Consider the following 9,644-nt stretch of genomic DNA (forward strand, 5'->3'; position numbering starts at 1 on the left):
TAGCCACACCCAAGACCTTAATATCATCTGCAAATTTAAGTAATTTATTGACTATTCCTACATCAGTGTCATTTATGTAAATTGAAAACAGCAAAGGTCCTAAGACTGAGCCCTGAGATTCCCCTCTAGTGACATTAATCCAGTTTGACTGAACTCCATTTGTAACAACCCTCTGATTTCTTCCATCCAGCCACTTTTCTATCCAATTTGCTAACTTATCTGCCATACTTATAGAAAAATGTTTTTCAAACATTTTATGTGGCACCTTGTAAAATGCTTTCTGAGAATCCAGATACACCAAATCTACACCCTCATCTACATAAGCAGTAACCTTTTCAAAGAATGTCAAAAGATTTGTAAGGCAAGATTTTCCTGTAGGGAAACCATGTTGACTATCCAGTAAAATTCTAAACTTTGTTAAAGAACTTTGTAAAGCAATTTTTATCACCTCCCTTGAAAAGAGGAGTGACATTAGCTAACATCCAGTCCTCTGTTACCTGCCCACTATTCAAGGTTAAGTTAAATCTGTCTATAAACTATAGAAATTTTCTTCCATGACAAGATATCAGGTAAACTTAGTTAGGTTTAGCAATTTAGTGAGTGACAGGAAACTATTCTCATCACTCAAATCCTTATTTATTGAATATTATTATTAACTTTATCATATTCAAATAGTGCAGACAAATAAAAAAAAAAACATATTATTTATTGAAAAGAAACTATATTTATTAGATTTCAACACAGAGTATTGTTTGCAAAAATAGTCTGACAAGGGTACTGGTGTTGCTGTTTTGAATGATCCTAGATTACTAATAAATCTTTGTCAGTTTTGCTTTATTTTTGATTTATGGAAAGATGTTGTGACTAAGTCAGTCGGCAAAATAAAAGTACCAAAAAGAATATGGTGATGTACAAAGAAACTAAAGCTGATATCACACAAAATAGAACATTGGGATCACTGATTAAAAAAAAAACATTCTAAGATGAATTATTTGTAATGTTTCTTGAAAACAGTCTCATATGAGATTTTTCAAAATTCTGAAGCTAAAACTGATATAAGAAAGTATATTGTATAATTTGTTTTTAATAAAAATGAAATACTATCCAGAAAGTACCTTCCAAGTTTCCTGCAACTTGGTTGGCTAAAAAATTTTTTTTATTAATCCTTATTTAAAAATCTGGTTTGTAAGTTTGTTGGTGACTTAAATTTTATCTTACAATAATCACCACTCATTTACATTATATCATTCACACCATGACAGTTGTTCTGATAATTAATAATATATACAGTGTCTGTCATATTCCAGCTGATCTGTTGAGCCCTGGTATTGGGCAAAAGGCCTTGTCAACACTGGATATTGCAGATGTAGTCAGGATAACATATTATTCTTTTCTTTCACTTGCAGATTCTGAGAATTAATAATGTAGTTTGCTCCCATTGATGCTGTTGTTGTATGACCTGCTTGGGAAACAAGAATACTAACTTTTGGGTTTGCCATTTTTTGTGTATGATAATAAGGTTAATTCAAACAAAATATTGTCTTTAATTCTTACTCAAAAAGTCTGATTTTAAAATGACTTAAGTAAAATTGTTAATAGTCACAATTCACACTATAAGAGTTCATGAAAATTGTCTTATATATAATGCTTGAACCACTGCTATGTCCATTGTATCCTAACTTGTCTGATGAGTCCTAATATTGGGAGGAAGACATCCTTGGCACTGAATAGAACAGATGTAATGTGGTTGAGAAGCAGTGTATTACTATATATCATTTTACAACTTCAATCAGAATTTTACCAAGTAAAGACTTAAATTTAACATTTTGATGCATTTTACAGATTTGAATGTTCTTCACACCAGTATCAGTTATTACAAGTTTTTTTTTTCAAGATTTTGGGTAGTGTATTTGATGGAGTCTCCTGCATGTCATGCTTCATTTCCATGCATATTTCTGGACTTTTCTTGCATTTCAAAATTAGGATCTTAGTTATATTTCTTCTGAGTCAGTTATATGTAGAACATACAAATATAGATTAAGGGTGCTTGTTTTAATGGAGTTTGAGACAGAATTCATTGTCCAAGTGAAAGTGTCAGTATGGAGATCTAAATGTTATCCACTTCTACACACTAGTTCGTAAGAACTTGAATCCAGTCAAAATATAGAAGTATTGAGCAATCTAGATGAGGTGTGGTCACTGGTCATTGTGGAACAAGCATTCTGTAAAGCCTTTTCCTTATTGTTATTTTAAGTATTTTGTTACATCTTTTATTTCAGGTCATATTAACCTAATGTAATTCCAAACACCTTGAAACAGCCTGGAACTGATAAAATATTTCCTATTTGCAAAGCATTTACTCTTTTATAATAGATATTAGAAAGTATTGTGAACTCTCATTAGAATAAACTCAAAGATATATTTAATTGCATTTTAACAGTAGGGAAGCCAGCATCAGGACCAATAGACCTGAAACTTAATGGAAATGTAGTAGTATCATGGTACAAGATAACTTAAAGGAAAAGGCTTGGTTGAATAGTGCATTAAAATATCAGTGTCCTGACTTTTCAAAGAAATACTTATTTGCACTCTTTTTGTAAGTTTGAAACTTTTGTTTTTCGTTAAAATGAATCAAGTTGAATGATTGTAGTTGGCAAAAAATGAACCGAATGAAATGTTCCTGAAAATCATTTTGTATCATGTTTATTGTAAGGTGATACTTGTTGAAGCCACCATTAGGAACATTCAAGATCACTGGAAGTAGGAAAGTTTTTCAGACAGTTAGGGCCAAATCAGTTAGTTTTATTGTACTTTAGATTGTCTTTCAGTTCCTTCAACAGGTGTGTATTTTCTTACAAACTTTACCAAATACAACGTCTAATATAAACCGGAAAATAAAAAAAATGAATTTCTTTGAATAATGAAATGTGAGAAACTGAAATCATTAAATTACCAGTTCATTTGGAAATATTTAAGTCATATATAAAACCAGACAATCACCTTGACCATGCTGAAGTTAGCTTTCTTGTTTAATATCCTAGTTTTGATCTTAAGGGTACTAAAACTGTGAAGAAATATATGTTTCTTACCTAATATAAAATAATTTACAAATTTTTTTTAGTTTTCTTAGTTTGTTTTAATACAGATATGCATGTAATTTTACAAAATAGTTTCTTAAATATTCACTAGAACTGTTTATAACAATACTTGCATGTTTTTGACTTTCAGAACCAATAAATACCTTCCATGGCATACATAAAACAGATAATGAACCCATCAGGTTAAGCTACCATAAAAATATCCATTACAATTCTATCTCAGACCCATACAAACCAACTGTTGGAGTTGGACTAGGACTCCCATCCTTTAAACCAGGGGTAGGTGTTTCTTTTGTTGTTTAAAAAAAAAAATACACCTCAGATAATTATCATCCCTCATTAATTCACTAACAGTTTTTAAATATTTTGAGTTTTAACTTAAACATATACTGTGTTATTTTAATTTAGTTACAACTTTTGGTGTGCATTTCACAACATGTTGTTTGTTTGCTGTAAATGAAAGATACAGTATTAAAAGCCATCATTGACTCAAGGTTATGTAACCAGTGTTGACATTTTTATTTCAGACAGCAGAAAAAAGCCTTATTACAGATGCAATAAGAGCTTCGGAAGGTCTGCAGTTGGAACAGGTAGGAGGGCTATGGAAATAAAGCTTCTATTCATACTAAAATAATTACAAATTATAAAACATGTATGTGAGTGTTAGCATGCTTTCTGCTGCCAAGAGTAGATCGTATCAAGGTGCCAAGCTTAGAGTTTCATAAATTCAACTCTAACAGGGCTTCAAAAGCAATAAATGTTGATTGGCTTATGTTTAATATTGACTATAAATAAATGATGCAACATCTGTGCCATTAGTACTGTTCAAAGTTTTCTCAAGTGTGTTACATGTTAAAATGTCCTCTGCATTCAAATTTTCAGCTGCTTCACTTTCTTTAGGGATGTAGTCACTCTCATTGTTTGGGGAATCACATGAATCAGCAATAACATTCTCTTTGTGAATCATTACCTTTTCCTTGGTAGATATACCAGATGGTCCTGGTTTACTTTAATCCCTGTTTTATGTGCTGAGGAAAGATAAAAAATCACTAAACATTGCAGTTATAATGTTAGCACTGACCAAGGTAAAATAATGTTATAGAAACCTACTGGACAAGAGCCATGTTTACATGCAAATAAAAAGACCTTGACCCAGATGATATAATATGATTTTGTATCATTTGAATCATGTGGCAGTGAATGGGTTTGAAGAATTGTAGCATTAAGTATTTACAAGTGTTTGTAAACATTTTCAATGTACCCTTCAGTATCCATCGATTTGCACTACTACTGTTCCTAGATGTAGAAAATGGTGCTATAAAATGTTCTTCTTTGTAGTAATTTTTCTTGTTATTTCTACTAGGTAATATTTAGATACATTGAATTTAAAAATAAATATTTTTTAAGTAGGTTATTTAAAATGAGTTTTTTACGTTTGTATTCTTTATCGTTCTGTTCACTGTGAAAGTCATGAAACTTTAGATCACACTAAGAAACCAAGTCATGGCAGTAAAATGTATTTTAACATATCTTGTTCAGTTTGGAAGCCTGTGGAAATCTTTTCAACTACACATTTTGTGGAACTAAACCATCACTAATGTTTACTTTTAATACATTTTGAGAAGATAAAAAGTTGTAAGATCCATTTCTAGAACACGTTTCATGCACTCGGTTATCCGGGGTAGTTTTTTGTGCAAAACTGTACACTGTATTGTATTATGAATATGCTGTGAAGCTCAGTGTACCAGAATGCCTATAGTACATAAGTTTATGCTTTTTAAGGCTATGCTAGAAGACAAACTACGAGCTACTGATTGGGAGGCCACAAATGAAGCCATAGAAGAACAAATTGCTAGAGAAAGTTACCTAGAGTGGTTACGAGAAAATGAACAAAGGACAAGAAAAAAGGTTTGTTTTTAGACATATATGAGACATGGGTGTTTTTTAATTTAAAAGAAAAGTTTCTATCCAGTCACATGTTAGTTTAGAAACTATTACCATGCATATTAAACTTGTATTACAAAATGTAGCATAGAAGTACTAACTCATGCATGTGTTTCATGAAACATTTAGACTCCTTCTGCAACAGAAACATCAAGTTCTAGTCTCTCAGTAGTTGATGGAGCTGCAGGTGGAGGCATGTCACCTTTAACAGCTGGTAGAACACCTTGTATCCGTGGGAACAGCTCCACCTCAAACAGTCCTAGAATAGATAACCATGGGGAAGACAATGGCTGTAGACCACCAGAAAAGGGTACAAAAGTTTTTTGGTCACTTAAGAAGAATTATAATGCAATTATTTTTTTATTTTTTTTGTGTTATGAAAGTGTAATATATTAATTCTGTGGGTTAGATTATGAATGAAATTTTGTACTCGTAAAAAGTGTAATAGAATCTGTCAAAAAACTTTAAAAGGAATTATGCTGTGCTAATAAGCCTATAAAATTTAAACTTTATGGTAAGTGCACTTAGAGAATTAAAAGTATGTTACATTTTTAATGGTAAAAAAGCATTTTCTTAATCCTGCTGTGGTGAAATATGGACCCATTGATTTTTACAGTAGTATTGTAGTATAATAGTATTGTAGCTAGCAAAAGAAGTACAGAAGGTCATGATGTCTGTTTGTGTTAACCATGTTAAAAGGAGCTCTAATCAAAGAAGAACAGTAAATCAGGCCTTTTTTTATAAGAAACTACATATACAGTGATTCACACACACACACACACACACACACACACTAAATTTATGCTTGCAAATGGTAGCATGAGTGCTTAAAGTGATTTATTATGACAGAGAAAAGACTAGAAAATATTTCTTCTTTATTGATATAAATATTTGCATTAGTTAATTAGTATATAGTTAATGATTTTTATCAGCTATAAAATGAATAAACTAAACAACATTGCTACATTCTTCTTAACTTTCTTCACTCTATATTCTCCCTTCTTATATAGATTTGTATCCTATGTCCAATTTACTGTAACCTCGAAATGCTTTCAGCTCGATTTTACAGCTTTTGGTTGTCATCTTCTGTTTGCTTCATGAACAGTCACAATAAATTAAATATTTTTTACTACGTTGCTCAATGCATTTTCATACATAACATTTCTGCTTTCCTCAGGAGTATTTAAAATTCTTATCTGATGTATGAGTTAATGACTTTTCACGCATGCAACAAATAACATGTGAAATTAGATAGTTGTATGTTTGCTTAAGTGTGTAAATGCACACAACATGCATAAAACAAACAGGATTGTAAATTATTATTTACACACAAGTAGATTAGAGCTCTAACTTTTATATCAAAGCTGTTCTAAAAGTTCTTTGTTTGATGTATCTGTTTTCTAAGTAGTTTATAAAATTTTGTTAGTGTTATGCTAGTGTTGCACATTTTATGTGTACTTTAGCATGTAGTAGGTAATATGGGATGTTAAAGTGTCACATGTAGTCTGTCCTAAATACAGGTTGTTATTTCAATCAAGCAGGAAGTCCAAAAGCTGGAAGCTCTGGTATGACTGGAGGACACGTGGAATTAGAAGATAGTGCTTGTTCATCAAAATGTTCTGCTACAAATAGCCAAGAGGGTTTTTCTCTCATAGAAACAGCATCTTTCATGAATAGGCTTCCTCCTTCAGTATTTGGTAGGTTTGTATGGATCACATTTGCGATAAACCTTATGTAAACCCTTTATTCCAAAACATGCATACCTTCGCTGCCACATATAGCTATTACTCAACCTTCAGGGTTTGAACTATGTCCATCTAAGCATTGTTCTGGTTTTTTCTCACTCAATTGCTCTTGGCAATATTTGTCTAGTGATATTCTTCACCTATGTCAATGTGCCTTCTATCCTGGTACTGTATATAAGGAGCTCATTCAGATAATTTTATCACTTTTTCCTGACAAAGCATTTAGACATGGGTTTCTCTAAATGAATGCTGTGATAATTAACATACTTGGTTGAGATTTTTGCATCACGTAGTGGCTTTCGATATAAATTATATTTAATAATTATTATTTAAAAAAAAATCAGATTGGCAAGTCGATTGTGGTATGAATTCCTGGATTATTATTTCCAGCATAGAAGCCAATTAGGTCTCTCCTCTCCCACCTCTGATATCTAGCATCACACAACAATCGAGGGAGACTCACTATTGGTTAAGACTGTCACTGATCTTGTTTGTAGTAAGATGGAAGCATATATTTGAATCTTTGGTGATTTTGCCTACCACCACCAGGTGGAGGCATTTTTCCGACTCAAATTATATATTCTCCTTGAATTTTGGGGTTCTAAGGTGGAGTTTGTAGTTAGGTTTATGTCCCCTGATGGGACAGAGTAAGTCTACGAACTTACAATTCAACTTCAACATTTAGTTTCCTTTCATTTCACTTTGTTAGAAGACTCTTAGGATCACCAGTTTCATTGAGGAAAGCTGGATCCATTGTTAGCATGCATTTTGTTTCAATTTTCAGCTTCTATATTCTTCCTGGTTGTTGTTGAAGTCTCAAATTTCATTGGCTCCTACAAGGGGGGTCATAGTTCTGCCCCTATTCATGAGAACCGATCCCTGATATCAGCTTCTCTGTACATTGGTACTCAGAATAGATTCTGTTTATATCTAAGGTTTCCACTGCTTAGTTTGATCGCCAGCAGTATCAGTGATTATTGTATACCTTCAGGAGCTGTGGGTGCTCGGTTCCAAAATTTCTGGACGTGTGGTAAGCTCCTCATTGGTCCAGAAGCTTTGTAGGTCCTTGGATCACAATTGATCATTCAGTTCTCATCATCCCTACTATTATCCACCCAATCTGTAAGGTTTATGTCTCCAGCAGTTTATCAGGATTTGGAACTTAGTTCTAGGGTTATCTTAGTCTAGTTGGTCTGAGGGTAGTGAAAGAGTCTTGTTATTTCTTCAGAGTTTTTATTCCTGTTCATTGTTGGTGTCTAGTCATCGATCTTCGTTGTCTATATCAATGCCTAAATACTCCAGAGTTAAATTTCTAAAGTTGACACATATCTGGCTCGGTTTCTGCTTAGTCTGAAAGTCACTTTTCTCAAAGGTAATAACATACATATCAGCAGTGTTGTATTGAGAGGGGGTTGAACCCTTCTCAATCAGTGGTGTCAACCATAACTCGTTTTTTGATTTGGCTCTTTGACAGAAGTTTTTTCACAGTCACTATTGTTTATGGTGGTCTTATCAACTACTGTTTGATTATCGCAACTACATACTTTTGAGTCCCCGTTACTTTCGAGATTCCTCACATTGTCCCAAATGACCATTCCAGTTACCTAACGGGTAGATTCAGGTTACACGTTCTTTCTCTACGCCTGTTTGTGACTTGACTCTTATATTCCATGTATCCCCTTTACGTGCAGGTTATTTTGTGGCTGCTAACCTAAGGACTTCACAGGTTGGATTGATTTGCACTGTATGCCCACAGACCACTTTCTCATTCTCTGTACATCCTCAAACCAGTTATTCTTACCCAACACTCTCAGACAGGATAGGGGTTCAGTCCTTTCCTCTGTTTCATCAGCATATTCTTTCTCTCTCTCTGTCCAGTCAGTTTACTTTTTTTTTGGTCATATTCAGTTAGGGTCTTGAAGGTTTTGTTGCCTGCACTTCTACCTTTATTCTGGGCTCTATTTGAAGGTGTGTTATATTCTGCAAGTCACATTTAATCAGATCTCTCTTTTTCTATGTCCATAGCAGCCCAGTTGAATTGCCCACTGGAGGTCACTATGTGGACCTCCCCCATATCTTTGTCTTACATTATTTGCCTGATCTAGCAGTCTCTTCACCTTAGAGTTTTTACCTACCCCCTCTAGCTATCTTAATTATTTCTGCTAGATTATCCAGAGGAGTATTTTTATTTCTATCTTTTAGGGTCCATTACCTTGTTTTCACAGGATCTCACTATGTGGCGGGTGTTGCCTAGACAGGTGTGCTTTTATCCATCCAATTCCACATTAGCAACCAATTTAATTATACTTACTACTGGTTGCAACAGGCTCTATAGAAATGAGGTGTTCCATAAGACCATCTAGGAGATCACCAGATAGTATTACCATATTATGCTGGATTGCCACTCATGGACTATCATGAGTAAAGCTAAAGAGGATCCTGCCCATCCTTGCTGATCATCAGATTGAATAAATCAAGGTTGGTTTTAAAACATTAGGGAACTTGGTTCACCTAGAGCACTGTTCCTCAGGACTTCCTAATGCGCATCCCCCCCCCCCCCAGCTTTTACTCGTGGAGCTAGGGAGTCCTTACCACATCCAGTTTCCAGTCACTAGGGTGGTGGACAGAGGCTTTTCCTCCACAGTGTTCGAGTTAATTTGGGGGCCCTCCTACCTGGGTTCCTGGATGTTTTCCCCAAATGTCAGTAGAGCCAGCCTATGTCCTACTCATAATACCGGTTCAGCTTTGATACTTGGCTATACAATTGGGGTGTGCATGGACCTTCTTTTTATCAGTATCGGTTTAGTTTATTTTTCATGGAAGGAGGTCAACTATTTCCACGTAATTCCTAATGTGG

At 34.0% G+C, this 9,644-nt stretch overlaps 1 protein-coding gene across 2 annotated transcripts in view; it reads left to right on the forward strand.

Annotated features, from left to right (window-relative positions):
• The window catches only part of LOC106468651 (OTU domain-containing protein 5-B-like), a 35,909-nt gene that overhangs the window by 22,407 nt on the left and 3,858 nt on the right, over nt 1–9,644 (forward strand). The window contains exons 5-9 of one of the 2 annotated variants that reach the window (XM_022397004.1): nt 3,229–3,377; nt 3,626–3,688; nt 4,881–5,006; nt 5,172–5,352; nt 6,584–6,739. In XM_022397004.1, the coding sequence (XP_022252712.1) occupies nt 3,229–3,377; nt 3,626–3,688; nt 4,881–5,006; nt 5,172–5,352; nt 6,584–6,739 (675 nt within the window). The remainder of the gene's footprint in view (nt 1–3,228; nt 3,378–3,625; nt 3,689–4,880; nt 5,007–5,171; nt 5,353–6,583; nt 6,740–9,644) is intronic. The other variant, XM_022397005.1, reaches the window with a different exon arrangement.

Source organism: Limulus polyphemus, unplaced genomic scaffold (genome assembly GCF_000517525.1).
Source record: "Limulus polyphemus unplaced genomic scaffold, Limulus_polyphemus-2.1.2 Scaffold3098, whole genome shotgun sequence".
NCBI classification, from domain to species: domain Eukaryota; kingdom Metazoa; phylum Arthropoda; class Merostomata; order Xiphosura; family Limulidae; genus Limulus; species Limulus polyphemus.